The sequence below is a fragment of the Curcuma longa genome, chromosome 4, assembly GCF_044706935.1.
Source record: "Curcuma longa cultivar G26 ecotype Majalengka, Jawa Barat chromosome 4, ITB_CL_G26_1.1, whole genome shotgun sequence".
Lineage (NCBI taxonomy): Eukaryota > Viridiplantae > Streptophyta > Magnoliopsida > Zingiberales > Zingiberaceae > Curcuma > Curcuma longa.
Window position 1 is genome coordinate 4,037,349 of NC_133864.1, and position 14,957 is coordinate 4,052,305.

Here is a 14,957-nt window from a genome sequence, read left to right on the forward strand (position 1 = left end):
TTTGTCGATGCGTGTTGGTGCATTTGGTTTGCGGAATAGATGCTACTATGACCTGCAAACCCAAATTTCCTGCTACACCAATATGAATTCTATCGACAATTATCTGCCTGAGAATTCCTTGATGAACTGTACACATAACTCTTACACTCAACCTTAGAAAATGCTTCATCAAGTGAAAAACAGTATGGACACTTTGAACATCACTCAGTAATGTATACTGAACCTGAACAATGCTTGGAGATGATAGTCTCTAGTCCATTAGAGTGTAGCCTTTCTAAGCTGATAAGCCATTTCTCTCTCTCTATATGTGTGTGTGTTTGTATGGGTGTCCATTTTTTTTGCTATTACCCAAACATGAATAAATACTTATTTACCAAACCCCATATGATCCTGAGTCAATTTGCTTTTATTTTTACTCAAACCTAGCAAAATATGATAGATCAGTATTTAAACTGCGATATCTGATTTAAAAATTCTTAAGCCAATGTAAGCCTTTTGTGTAGGTCCAACTATCGTAATGCTTTGTTTACTACAGGGAGCAGACGATGGAGGAACGGATTGGCATGGGAGTCGAGGTACTATCAGACGTTTACCAGGTACTCGAAGGATGAAAAACAAATCCATCCATGGATTCATTTTTCCATCCTCCAACCTATAGTGAAGGAGCCTCCTCTGTAAGAAATAAACCAAAACTACTCTATCTTGTAAATTGAAACATACCAAAAAATACTGAATGAACACTGGACAGTAAACAATTATCAGCTCTGACCTCTTTTTAAAAAACTTAGTCTACTAAAGGGGAGATCAGACCAAAACAAACTGTTAAAAATATTAAAGCTTTTAAAAACTGTGTTGTTGATTTGCAGTAATAATTTTATCACCTTGGCAGATTATGACACATCCAACTCCAAGATGCTTAACAATTAGGTATTTAATACTATCATATCCTGCTACCTTTCTTTAGAAACTTTTGTCAGTCTAGTCCAAAATCCCTCTCTAGATAATGGGCAGTGATTCAATAGGCACCTGATGCATGATGTAAACTAGCAATATGATATAAACGGCATATGTCCTCGATCCAATCTTTCCATGGGTTTTAGCTTTAGATTCCATCTGACTTTTGTACTTTTCCTTACGTTGACACGACATGCCTGACCCGGAAACGTGTCGTTGAGGCTTTAGTTTCACCGTAGGTAAAACTAAAGCCTCCACAACTCAATATTCTTTCTTTCTTTCTTTCTTTCTTTCATATTCCGATGTCGGAATAGATATATGGGATCTCGGTGGGGATGAACTAGCTAGAATCCGGACAAAGTGTGAGTTGCAATGTGATTGTTTCTTATCTTTTAGCTTGCCATGGAATGATTTTGATGGGAGGGGAACATGTAGATTCCATTCCACGTGAAGTGGGTCATGGATGGAATCAACACCTTTGTCTGATGGAGACATAGTCACTAAGCCCTTTATATGACTGTCTAATTAGGTTGGTAAACTTCACTATTGCATATGAGATATGAAAGCTATATATTTTCCTTGTGTGCATAAAACATGGACATTGTTGATGGAAAATTTGTATATGTGAAAGGAAAAATATTTAGGGAATTTGAAAAATTATAGAGCTAGTGGTGAAAAGAATTGAAATGATTAATGGTGAAGTTGAAGTGTTGTAGGGTTGGAGGATTCCTGAAACCACAATGGAAAAAAGCAAGTCAAAAAGAAAAACTGGATTGTGGATAAGATTTATAGGCCATGGTTCCTCATTCAATTGATTACTCTTTGCTTTCCCTAAAAGCCAAGCAATGCTTCACAAGTCACACAGCTTAGGGCAGCTTCAAGTGCAAGGCCAAGGTTTGGTCCCCCCTCTCCCTTGTCACCAATGTTCTGAAAATGAAACTTGTCCAGTCGATTCAATCAAGAGCTATCTTTGATGTATAGAGAGTTTATGTAAGCCAGATGAACCACAATTCAGATCTGTTTAAATAAAGATATTATGATCTGATGAATAAGTAGGGTGGCAATTGAGTTAGTGAGTCAAATGATATTAAGTCAGTGATGTCTCATTTTACTATAAGCCTGAACTCGACCCACTTAGTGTACTAGTCAAATGTATGAGTTGTATATGACACTATTTCAAACAATTTGATCTACTAACCTGTTTTATTAATTGAATATATACGAGTCATTCGGATTAAACAAGCCTAAAGTGTCAAGCTGAGTTGGCCAACGCAGTGTACACACTCTACGCAAGTTCAAGGGTTGAGTGGACTAGAAAAAGGTTGAGCAAACCAAGTGGGTAAACGATCGATCCTGTTTTACCAATTTCTGTCTAGATTTCTCTGAACTGGATTAAACCAGCAAAATTATCCAACCCCTGAAAGTGTCAAAATAGTGCGATGAACAATTAGACTATTTCAGCAACTTGCATCAGGTAACTTTTTATAAGTCTTTGAATTCATTGCTGAACACTGCTCACAAATATGCTTGCAGCACTAACAGCTAGCTCTGTGGCTGCGACCCAAGAATCCATGGACTACACTGTCAAAGGCGGATGCCGACTCGGAGGAAAGCGATACAGAGCAAGCAGGTGAGACTGAAATCTCAGTGACCATACACATGAAAAAGATGACAGTCCACATTTTCACAACTTGCATTTTTGTTCTCCATTCAATACTTTCTTCCCTGACAGCAAAAGGCTAAGACAAATGGAAAAGGCAAGCTATGCTATCCCTTTAATGCCTCACAAAGTCCCCCACGTTTTACAGGTACACAACTAGCCTCTTATTTACTTCGACAGCATCAAAAGAACCATAAAAAAAAGAAGAAAATCAGTTTATACTTTTGCAATCTTTACTCTTTACTTCTTCAAAGTGATAATTCTCTCAATATTCTGGTTGAAAGAGAGGTTTTGGATTCTTTTGGTCAGTGAAGGACAAGTATGGATTCTAGTGCTGCAATTGATTGATTCTATGGTCCCCTGTGAGGCATATGTGAATGCGAATCCATTTAACTTTTTTTTAAAAGCTTTGGTGTAAACAGTGGCATGCTTGGATGGCCAACTCCTGTTGTTCCCACTTCAAAGCCTGGCAGCAAAAGTTGATGTCCAGAATGATTGCACTGCACTCGAACTAATGCCCATTTTCAGTCTTAGTAGAACTTAACTTAGAGAGGAGAGGAGAGGGTAACAACTAACATGGAAACACCCTTCCCTCGCCCACAAGGCCTTGCTTGCCTTAGAATCTATTGATAACATCTCTTGTTATGGATCATGTTAAGTTTAACAGGTTAAGAATTAGTTAGTTGATGATGCATTTGCATGTGAAATTATTCCTTAGTCCATTTCATCTATCACTTCGCGAATATTCCTACTATTCATAGTTCATTTTAATCTATCATATCGTGATTATTCTTCGAATACAACTTATAATTGTTTTATATGTTTTGTTAAGATTTTAATCCATTTTAGTTTGCCTTAATTTAATCAGTTTGGGGATTATATATTTTATGCGTGCATTGTCCTTGACTTGAAATAGGTACGCGTGTGGTTGTGTATGCGGCGAACCGCGGCGAGTGCGCCACGTCATCCTCCACCATGTACCCGCGCCGACAGGCGACAGCAACATGTGGCTGCTCCACCACGCTCCCACCCACTTCCCTTCACGGTAAGAAAAATAAAATAAAAATTTAATTGTTTAATTTATAAAAATTCAGAATTTGTTTTCTATTTTTCCAAAAATAAATCATCACAAACTATTTTCATGATCACGTCCATTTATATAAAAATAACAATATTAATAATTCAGAGATAAAATGATAATATCATAAGTTTTATGAAGCATAAGAGCCAATTGAAGGTTTTGTCTTTAATGATTGTTTGCCTTCTCCTAGCTATTGAAGATGCTTTATACAAGACTTTTTCATATAGTTTCTTGGATTCCATCGTTAAGTTTCAAACCTTGTAATGAGTAATTATTCTCTTCCTTTTTATATGGGGCCACAAATATATTCATGGTTTTACAAGATTCTTTCTTATCCTTCCTTTAGGATAAAATCATTTCACCTTTTTTGTTATGTTAGCCCCCTTTTCAACTTAGCTCAAATCCACTAGAAGAAAAATATTATTTTAAAATTTTTTTTTTATTTGTTTAGTCTTAAAACTTATCGTTACTCTTCAATTGGGCTAAACATGAAATCTCTTGTTCTCGTGTTGTTGTTGCACAAGAACAATGTAATTGTCCCCCACCATGCTAGCTCATGCCTCTTTTTCGCTAAAAAGTTGAAAGGAAAAAAAAAAGATGGAAGTAGCAAGATGGTGTCACCAAGAAGCTTCACCACTCACTCACTTGTCACACACTAAAGGTAAGTGTTAAAAGTTAGACAAGAGGGATCTTGAATTGTTCTCGATTAGCATAGAAATGTTAAATAATAGTTGAGCTCCAAGTATGTGTGTGTGTGCATGCATCATGCCCGCATTGTCCTCTTCACCTTCTATTTTGGTCCAACATTGCCATCCAACTTATGAAAAAAAAAGGAGATTGATATTAACGACGTTCGTCACATCCGAGCTCAATTATTTTGTGTCCCGACTAAAAGGCCTTTTCCCTACTACCCTAGCTTGGTTGCTAAAGCTAGGCATGCAAATCACATAGAATACATGCTCTAAATTTTAAAGGTGTGTTTGGTTTAAATTATTATGTATAATTTTGGTTTTTTGTCTAAGATTATCAATAATAATCTTATTGGTTTAGGTTATGATTGAGTCTTGAGGAATGCAACTTTACCATCTCATCAAATAAAGGGGCTATAAATCTTGAATGTGATTATCTCGATAGAGTGGGGGCTTTTCTTGATTTTGTAATGAAAATCAATCGTGGTCGATCTTCGAGTGCGAACAGCGAGCAATGAGGGTGGTGGTGTTGGTTTGGTATTGTTGTCGTTCCTTCATGCGTAAGGCTTGCTAGGGGGTTGGTCGTCAAGAGCGAACAGCGAGGGCGGTGTTGACTCGGCATTGTCGTCGTTCCTTCGTGTGGAAGGCTCGTTGGGGGTCGATCATTGATCGCGAGCAGTTAGGGCGGTGTCGATTCGGCGTCGTCATCGTTCCTTTGTGTGGAAGACTCGTCGGGGGCCGAAGGTGGTGGCAGTAACAATGGGCACATGATCGTGTGTGTGAGGAATAGGGATAGCAATTTCTTTTTAATTTAGATTTTTTATTAAAACTTTGTTTAATTAAATTAATCAATTTATAACTATAATTGAGATAAATTAAATTATCCTCAATAAATTTTAAAATAATAAAAAAATTTAAAATATTATTCAAATTTATTTATTTATATATATTACCATTAATAATATTATTATTATATATTTTATTCTTTAAATTTGAAATCCTAAAACTTTTAAATTAAATTATATATTAAAATCTCCAACCAAATAAGTTTTTATTATATTATTTAAATTCAATCAAACAATGTTAAGATTATATTTTATTCCTGATAATCTTGAATATATGATTATTTGATAATTATATAATCAAGATTATACATGATAATTTGAACCAAACGCACCACCTTAAAAGGTTTAAATCATGTTATAGAAATTAATGATGTTTTTGGTCGAAAGAATACCAATTTTATTCTTTATAAATTTTCATAGAATTTGATTTTATGTTTAGTTATAGAAACGGATTCAAAATAGTATTTCTTATGAATTTGTATTTTCATAATCATTAGGTAGAAGTATTGTTTTATTTATCTATCGAACCAATAGTTACTTCTTATCTATTTAATTTATTCCATTTGCTAATTGGACTAAGCTAGGTGGGTCACTCGAGCTTCACAAGCTAATTTGAATGATAGGCGAGCTTAACTTAATGAGTTGGTCCGATCGATTGGATAGGATTTATACTAGTCATGTTAAGCAAACTTCGATTGATTGATTTAATTGGATTGGTTGGGGTTAAGTCAATTTGGATGAGTCTTAAGTAAATTATTTCATATAGAGATATTTTATAAACCATTGCTCTATCATACGAATCGAACTAAGAATTAGTATCCTATTCGATCTTTTTATTAATTTATTCTTTAAGCATAGTTATTTCATATTTTACTAATTTCATCCTATCCCATGAATCAAAATCATCTTAATCATGTTATTGATGGTCTTGTTTCAGTTAGTAAAGTAATTATATGATGGATAGTTGATGGTTCATGTATTTAATTTTATAAAATTTATTTTAATTGGATTATTCTGATATTAGTAGAAAGTATAAATATAAAATATTTGTTTTTTTTTAAAAAAATTAGTTGTGGAATTCCAAGAGAATAAATTCCAAACTTTGTTAAAAGTGATCGAGCACTAGGTTAGGAAGATTAAAAAGGCTATTGCTTTGTTCTCCACCATTTGAATGGAGACTACCATTCGCCACAAATGCCTTTGTTGCAAAAACATTGTGCCACCTTTTTAATATAAGCAAAAACTTATAAGTATTTTATCGGCTTTTTTTTTTCTATTCTAGATGTTTCTCTAATCTAAGTCATCTGACTTGTTACATCTAAACTCTTCAATAAAAAAGTGAAATCTGTCACTTTAACAATTTCACATGGTCGATCTCATGACCATCTATGAGGAATAAATCGAGAAGTTGCAATTGACGATTACAAAAGAAGGTATTGTTTCAGCTTTGTCGAGATTCAATCCTTGTCCACTTCAGCAAGTCTGTCCCATAATAATCAATTCAACCATATCAAACTTTTCTGCAATAAAGGTGGAATCTGCCACCTTAGCGGCCCCACACGGTCGGTCCCACGATCATATGTGAGGAGGTAAATTGAGAAACTGCAGTTGGTCACGACGCAGGAGGGTATTGCCTGACTTCGTCAGGATTCGAACCCTTGCCCTCTTCTGTAATTCTGCTGCGTCGTAACCAATTCAGCTATGCCCCGGGGGCAACCATATCAAACTCAATCGTAAGTTCGAAGTTCAATCGTTATACCAATTGACTCAATCGTGATGAAATGGTAGAATCTCCTCTTTCTTCAAAGATTGTTTTATCTCCTTGTCAACTTTGTCCTTTAAGATCATTTCCAACGTTTACCCGTGTTATAACACTAAAAAATTTAAAAAAATACATGTGGTGGGCCAGCCAAAGGCTTCATGAACGCATTCAAAACATTGAACGCGTTCATCTACCACGTCATTTTTTCTCTCTCTTACAGTGTTATTAACGTCGATTAACACAGCGATGCGGATGCTTAAGTAGGATGAGCTTTGAAGTCTTTGGTTATACCGAGGTTGCCCTTTTATTATGTAGAATTTATGAAAATTATCATATCAAACTTTAATTCCATTCAATGTTAAAAGTATCATGATTATTTAAGAGAGAAAAATAAAATAAATAAATAAATAAAATTACGTGTTTTCTTGATATAATTATTATTTTAATATAACATTCGAGAAATTTAATGAGATTTTTTATTTATTATGCATGATAATAATATAAAGAATAATCCATGTGCGTTACGTGTCGGCGCCGGTACCGGTATCAGTTTCGTCTCCGAGCATCTCGCTCCAATGTAACACGTTACGCCCGCGACGCCTCGTCGCATCCGATACCTTTATTTTAACGGTCCATTTTGCCCCTTCTCTCTCTCTCTCTCTCTCGCTGCGTGTATAAAACCGACGTCGTCCGCTCTCTCCGGCCACTGTCGCTGCCTTCCTCGTCCTTCACTGTGGAGCACCAGAGCGGCGGAAGCAACTAGAGGAGCGAGATGGGGTGGGCGGTGGAGACGGAGATCGGTTTCGACCTCAACCTCTTCGCAGCCAGGACCGTCGGCGGCTTCTTCAAGGAGGCCTCGGCCACCGCCGACGGCGGCGTAGCCAAGCTAGAGGAGTCCGTCAGGAGCCTCGAGGAGGAGAGGAAGAAGATCGAAGCGTTCAAGCGCGAGCTCCCGCTATGCATGCTCCTCCTCACCGACGGTGCCTATATTTTCCCCCCTTTTGATTTGAATTCTTTCATGCTTGATCGATTGCCGATTTCTTTCTAAAATTTGGATTTCATTTTTCTTTGGTTTAGTGATCGAGATGCTGAAGAAGGAGCTCGATCGTTTCCAGGGAGAGCGATTCGCGCACAGCTTCAAGGAGTTCATACCGATCGGGAGGAAGTGCGAAGAGGAGGGCGGAGTGAAGCTGGAAGCAGATTGCAAGGATAAGGCGCACTGGATGAGCTCCGCCCAGCTCTGGAGCGCTAATTCCGGCGATGATAAGGGCGATGATGGCGGCGATGGCAACACCATCACAGATGAGGTACAGAGCAGGGCTTTTGATCGCCATTTTTCTCCGATTGTTGATTTTAATTTGGTTCTTGTGGCAGAAAAGTGGAGTGCCAGATCGCACGGAGGAGGGCGAGCACGAGGTTCACTTGGAAACCAGAAGCCAGGGCATCGGGTGCGGATTCTCGCCCTTCAAGGCCGGCGTGTCGCCGCCAAAGGAGGCGGCGAAGCCCACATCGATGCTACCTGATCTACCTATCCGGTCGCCGGCCGTCGATCCTGCTGCTTTCCCTATTTCCATCATGCCCGGCGACCACCACTCCGACAGCGGTGCCGCCGCTAAGCGCGTCGGCCGAGCTCCTCCCCCGGCAACGGGCGGCCCCCACCTTACCTTGCAGCTGCAGCAGCAGCAGCCGCCGAGGAAGGCGAGGCGATGCTGGTCGCCGGAGCTCCACCGCCGCTTTGTCCTTGCTCTCCAGCAACTCGGCGGCGCTCAAGGTCTGGATAATAATCTACAAAACTCCCCACAAATCAATCAATCAAATTTCGTCCTGATTTCAACTCTTCATCCCGCAGTGGCTACTCCAAAACAGATCAGAGAACTGATGAAGGTGGACGGCCTCACCAACGACGAAGTAAAATCCCACCTGCAGGTACCTTCAATCTTCCATATCGATCTCCTCGACGCTTCCGAATTCGCTCATCTTCTTCCTTCTCCTTCTCAGAAATACAGGTTACACACGAAAAAGACGCCCAATGGCTCATCAGTTACTAACAGACCAGTCATGACCTTAGGAGGCCTATGGATGCCTCCTGAGAACTACACTTCCTCCTCGCCGCAAAGCCCTCTTCAGTTAGTCGTCTCCAACTTAGCTATCTCCGCGACCGCCGGAAGTAGCTGCGAGGAAGACGACGGGAAGTCTGAAAGCTTCAACTGGAGATCCTGAAGAATGAGATAAAACTTGAGGAGATGATTGGCAATTGCATTACCATGAGACTGACTTCAAGACTTCCCCGTGTAGATATCGATAGTTTTGTCGAGGTTGGAGCAGTGCTATTCGTTTTGTTCTCCGGGGGACGAGAGAGATCAAATTTTCCCCAAATTTTTGTGCTTGCATGAACAAAACATCTGATGGATGTTTGAATAAAAGAGTGTTCTTTCTCATCTCACTGTTTTGTTTGAGCTTAACTCCAGATTTTTATAGAACACAAAACTAATGCACTGAACTAGTAACTTAGTCTCATCATAAAACTGATTCAATGAGTTTCAGGGCACTTACTAAGTGATGCCTTTCATCTTCGCCTCCTCCCTGATGCTCTTCGAGTTCCTTTCCTATCAATTGATAGACCTTTCTTAAGTAACTATTTGTTACCTGAAATCGTTCTGAAGGCATAGATTTGTTTGCCAACATTTTGAAGCATACGAAACGGATCAGTCCTAGAGCCGAGCTGAAGTTGGCATTTTTAAGCACAACCTCGACAGCTCCCAGCATGACACCACAGGTGGCATCCAAAATTCTGTGGTTTCCTTTCTTTAGCAGGACGAGCAGCAACTCGATTAGGCTTTCGAATGCGGAAGAAGACTCCGATTTAGGAGTCGTCTGGCTCTCTTTATGGAATTCAGTATTGCCTAGATCAGAAAGCCATTTCGGAAAGTTGGCACCAAGAAGATCAGCCAGATTCATGGTGCATTCCTTATCTGGCATCGTCCAGTGGTTGCAGCCCAAAGCTAGTATGATAGTAGGCAACCATGGCTTGGCAGCTGAAACAATATTGGAAGCATGTCGACTTCCAAGAGATGATCCGGTCGAAGCAATTAGATCTAGAAGATCATTTGCAAGATAGAAGGCCTCTGGTGATGCTGCTGAGCCATCACTAGAGTTCTTTAGGAACTCATGTAGTAATTTGGCTGCATACGAAAGTGAGCTCTTTAGATGTATTGAAATATCCTTCAAAACCTCCTCCTGGTTATTCATGGTAACTTCTTCCTTGTTCGATAGTTTTTGATATTTGTGACTTCTTAAAGCCGAGACGATGTGGTGAATATGATCTGATGCAAACTTCAAGCACCTTCGTAGGGTTTGATTGGTGAGCCTTATTGGTACAGCATCAACAACAAATTTCATAACTGCCGTATACAACTTCACCAAAGTTTGTATCCTTTTAACATGAAGAGATTGATAACCTACATGCGAAAAATAAAGCGATCAATGCGTAATTTTATTAATAATTACCTAAGTCATAGTAAGATTTAAATTTAGTCTCTCAAACTGTATTAGTCTAGTTTATTATGGAGATCAAGTGAAGATTCTAATTACCTTCAGTTGGATTTGAGGTTCCTTCTGGAGCTTCAATACACTTGCTTTTTTGGGATTGTGCTCTCTCAACTTCTTGTCTAGATTTTCCAGAAACAGAATCCAAGTATAGTTTATCAACACAATTAATTATGTGATTCAAAGCAACATCAAAAGTCACCTGCCAAAAATATCTTATTAACAACACTACAAATTTATTAAACCATTTATCATAGCACATAATTTTAGATATATTTTAAGCTTGAGCTTGTTTAGCCACATAAATGACGAGCTTTTCGGAACTTAAAGAAGCCGAGAATAAGCCAGGAATCAAATCGAGCTAGAAGGTAGTTCAATCTTGATAATGATTTAACAATATATGACTAAGATAAGGCTAGGCTAGGCGTTCATAGGCCTATGTAAAGCACAATTGTAAAAACCCAATTCTGAAATTGGTTTTTACAATTATAAAGGAGTTGAAAATTATCATAACTAGATCTCCCGTAGCGAGTAAACGTGAAAAAAAAACTTACTTCTAGGGATGAGCTTGCTTGATGAAAATCATTATCCTTGATACCATCATCATTTTTAGAAGTATTCTGAAGAGACATGAATATCGCAAATGTTGTATAGGCTACAATAGGCTCGATCTCCAATTGATTCAACTGCAGGCACTGTTGAATGCACACCTCTGAAATAACACTTAATGAAGAAAATATTACTCCTGAAAAGGGAGAATTTAATGCAGAAGTTCTTGTTGATTCTGTTGCAAGCAAGTATCTCACTTGCCATGATACCGATCCAGCAATAATAAAATCTTTGTCATCACTGTGTATGCCATGATTTTGTGATACTTTTCCAGTCACTTGATTTACTTTTCCTGAAGTTTTCATGGGTAACTTCACTTTTTTCCTTTTTGAAGTCTGCAAGATCTCCTGTGTTGATCCCAATCCAAATCTGATGCGCAAAGTAGATGCAAGTTCTCGTAATACATTTGCAAAGTGTTCAAACATCTCATCAAACCCACCACAAGAAATTATCAACTTTTGTGCTGCCTTGACGACTTCTTGTTTTTCCACATTATCAGATAGGAAATTTGAGTTTCTTAAGATAGCCAAACAATAATCTTTTAGAACAACTACATTTTCAGAGGATACGAGAGAAGCCATGCTTAAGATGGCTGTTTGGGCACGTTCAGAGCTTGCTGCAGTTAGCATGTGTTTCAACCTCTCAGCTGAAAGCAACTCAGTGAGAACTGGTTTTACTGACAACTCATTTGTTAGGCCTTGGCATATATTGGACGATGCAATAAGCAAACCATCAGTCTTCTCCCGGTCTAGACCCTTACGTGAAAGAGCCAAACTGATGCAAAACTTGGCAAGTTCCATAAGTGACCTTGAAGAAGATCCCTCAGAAAAAGCAAATTCGCAAAACCTTGCCCCAGCATCAGGAGACCGATTAATAAGTGCAACAAAGCGACTGCATGCCTCCTTAATAGTTAATTTTGACGGGAAGTAAGAAGGAATTAGCAAGTTTGTAATTTTTTGAGCAACTCGTGGGTGATCATTTGCCAAGGAGGACAACAGGTCATCCAAAGCAACCACCTGAGAAACAGAATATAACCCCTCAAGGACATTTTTTTAAGTTAAAACATACGTCATAGTACAGTGATTAACTTCACATAATGTGAGAGATACAATCCAAACACATACCTTATTGAATTGGAAAGTATGAACATCACGAACAGCTAGAAGAAGATCAACAACAGTAACTCGAACGGAAAGAACAGGATCAAAGAATAGGAAACCCAATCTTGGAAGGAGAACTTTCATTATTTCATGACTTTGTGGGTTGTCGAGCAAATAGATAATGCCATTAATTGTTGAAATTCTCACTTCATTAGAGATGTCATGTGACATGGTATCAACAATTTTTGCCAGAAACTTTGTGATAGTAGAAGTTGGAATGACTTCCCAAAATAAGTGAAGAATGCGACATGAACCTTCAACAGCAACTAACCTCACTTCAGGACAGTCATCAAGAAGCAATTTCTCCAACAACATGAATTGTTTCTGTTGTAAACTTTCTTTAACCTCCTTTGTCATATCTGGATCTTGAAGTGGGAACATATCCAATAGTAGATGCAATGCATTCTGCCTTACATTGGAGTTGGCAACCTGTCACATTGTGTATCAGTAATGGTACAAGCAAATTGGTTGTACTTTGTGAGTAGTTTCATAGTTATCCCAAGATGAACCGAATAGTTATATAACTTATTCCAATCCTCAATATAGGTTCCCCATATAATATGGTAAAGAAGAACCAAAATGACTAAATCTGATTCACGTTTGAATGCAATTGACTATTAGTGTAAGAAATATTTCTGCCTTTTACATGTGCATTAACACTGAATTTAATAAATTGGGAAAACGTACCTGCAATGATCGAAACAGCACTGGTTCTACAAGTCGGAGGAGGAGCTTTTCCACACCATCAGTCATTCTCTGTTGGACGAACTCTCCTAAGACTCTCCTCACAGAGGCGGCAAGAAATTTAGAACCAGCATAAATTGCCCCTTCAATCAGCCCCTGAAAGAAGCCATCCTCAATTTCCTCTCTCAAAGAACCTTCACTTCCTTTCCATGCCCTGAAGAGGATGTCCGCAAAAGCCTCCAGCACTGACTTCCTTCCAAAAGGTATCTGAGACTTCAACAATTCCAGAGCTTCCTTTGTGAGCTGCTGATTCAATCCCAGTACAAAAGCAACAAACTTCCTCCCTTCATCCAACTTCAGATACACCGGCGTGATGACACAACGCACGAGAAGCATCTTCAGGTCGTCAATGCTCTCATCCACATAGTCGAATAACAAAAACGCCTCCCGGAGAGAGTAAACCCTTCGGACGTCTGCTTTCTTGCCGTCGGTTAACGACCTGGATAGCAAGAACGGCAACGACTGGGAAACCAAGTTCTCCCTCCCCGGAAGCTTCAATTTCCACCACTCCTCGCAGAGGCCGGCGACCTGCGAGAGCAGCGCCGAGTCCATCTCGTACAGCACCAGGCAGTCGTGAAGGGACCGAACGGAAGGGAGGAGGTCGGATGGAGAAAACAGCTTCTTCGGGTGGGAGAAGCATAGAAAAGCGACAAAGGTGTAAGCTTTGAGGTTCTTGAGTTGATCTAGGGTTTCGTCAGAAATGGGGGCGGCCGAACCTTCGGCTTCCTCGTCCGCCTTCTGGGCTGTCGAGGACGGGCGGGACCTCTTCAGGGGAGGTGAGCGGAAGGCTCGTACCGGAGAGCCGCACGGACGGAGGGAGTTCCGGAAGGCGTCGAGGGAGGCGGAGACGGCGAGGTGGAGGGCTTTGGGGAGGGAGGTGACGAGGTCGGAGGAGGGCGAGAGGGAGAAAATAAGGGATCTGAGGGACGACTTTCCGGGCTTGGTGGCGGCGAGGGAGGTGGCGGAGGAGAGGATCTCGTCGGCGGAGGAGGAGGAGGAGGAGGAGGAACGCAGCCTCTTCTCCATTAAGACCGATCGGATGGCGTGGAAGAGTGAAGCAGAGGCGGGAAAACGCGGGTTTTAAATCATGTAGCTAATTTTAATCCATTAATTAACTGAACCCTGAAAAATAACCCACAATCACACCCGGCCCCCCTCATACAAAAATTGGTCCACTCATAATTTAATATTGAAAATATCCCACCACTCCACTTATAATTTAATATTCAAAAATACCCCTTCTAACTTCTATCAAAATTATATTACTTTGAAGTAAATTTCATCAAAATTGCACTAACTCTGAAATGATACAACTTTAATTAAACTTATTCTATAATGATATAATTCTAATCAAAGTTGTTTTAAAATGGAGCATAAAAGGATATTATTTTATATATTAAATTATAGATGAGATATTATTTTAATATTTTTTAAAAGAGAAGTGTTTTTTATGATATAAATAAAGAATGATACACTTTTGATTTTCTTTTTATAACCTTATTTCGTGAACTTTATGGTTGCAATATAAGTTTAAAATCATAAGTCATGTTCAATGTTGCTTGTCATAGATTAGGTCTAACTTGATACACTAAAACGTTTGAAGGAAGCCGAGATATATCCTGATGTGATCCTTCCAACGTTCAAGTCAAATTTAGAGAGAGAGTGAACAAACTTGAGTGGGAAAGATAGTAGTGAAGAGAAAGCAATAAAATGTTATCTTCTTGCATTCGTATAAAAACCATCACTATTACTTTATTCAAGAAAGGAAGAATGATGCCTCCAAGACATAGCTGAATTGGTTACGATGAAATAGACTTCTAGAAAAGGATAAAGATTTGAATCTCGACGAAGCCGAGACAATACCCCCCTTCGTCGTGACCAACTGTAGTTTCTTAATTTACCTACTC

General features: G+C 39.2%; 2 protein-coding genes across 2 annotated transcripts; one reads left to right on the plus strand and one right to left on the minus strand.

Moving 5' to 3' along the window:
* The first annotated feature begins 7,669 nt into the window (after positions 1-7,669).
* LOC141826684 (transcription factor NIGTH1-like) lies at positions 7,670-9,429 on the plus strand. Its single transcript, XM_074713960.1, has 5 exons — positions 7,670-7,971; positions 8,069-8,298; positions 8,366-8,762; positions 8,841-8,917; positions 8,990-9,429. Exons 1-5 carry the CDS (start codon positions 7,764-7,766, stop codon positions 9,209-9,211), a joined length of 1,134 nt encoding a protein of 377 aa, XP_074570061.1. The 5' UTR covers positions 7,670-7,763; the 3' UTR covers positions 9,212-9,429.
* A 79-nt stretch (positions 9,430-9,508) lies between these two features.
* On the minus strand, positions 9,509-14,076 carry LOC141826029 (uncharacterized). Its single transcript, XM_074713286.1, has 5 exons — positions 12,994-14,076; positions 12,271-12,735; positions 11,092-12,162; positions 10,583-10,739; positions 9,509-10,449 (listed from the first exon to the last, which is right to left on the minus strand). Exons 1-5 carry the CDS (start codon positions 14,074-14,076, stop codon positions 9,509-9,511), a joined length of 3,717 nt encoding a protein of 1,238 aa, XP_074569387.1.
* Positions 14,077-14,957: the final 881 nt, after the last annotated feature.

What these genes read in the sequence shown, in the direction of transcription:
- LOC141826029 (XM_074713286.1), bottom strand. Translation starts at nt 14,076, where the DNA reads ATGGAGAAGAGGCTGCGTTCCTCCTCCTCCTCCTCCTCCTCCGCCGAC. An exon ending in AAGCAAGCTCATCCCTAGAA is followed by an intron (nt 10,740 to 11,091) that starts GTAAGTTTTTTT and finishes TATTTTTGGCAG; the next exon opens with GTGACTTTTGATGTTGCTTT. An exon ending in AACCTCAAATCCAACTGAAG is followed by an intron (nt 10,450 to 10,582) that starts GTAATTAGAATC and finishes TTTCGCATGTAG; the next exon opens with GTTATCAATCTCTTCATGTT.
- LOC141826684 (XM_074713960.1), top strand. Translation starts at nt 7,764, where the DNA reads ATGGGGTGGGCGGTGGAGACGGAGATCGGTTTCGACCTCAACCTCTTC. An exon ending in CATGCTCCTCCTCACCGACG is followed by an intron (nt 7,972 to 8,068) that starts GTGCCTATATTT and finishes TCTTTGGTTTAG; the next exon opens with TGATCGAGATGCTGAAGAAG. An exon ending in AAGTAAAATCCCACCTGCAG is followed by an intron (nt 8,918 to 8,989) that starts GTACCTTCAATC and finishes TCTCCTTCTCAG; the next exon opens with AAATACAGGTTACACACGAA.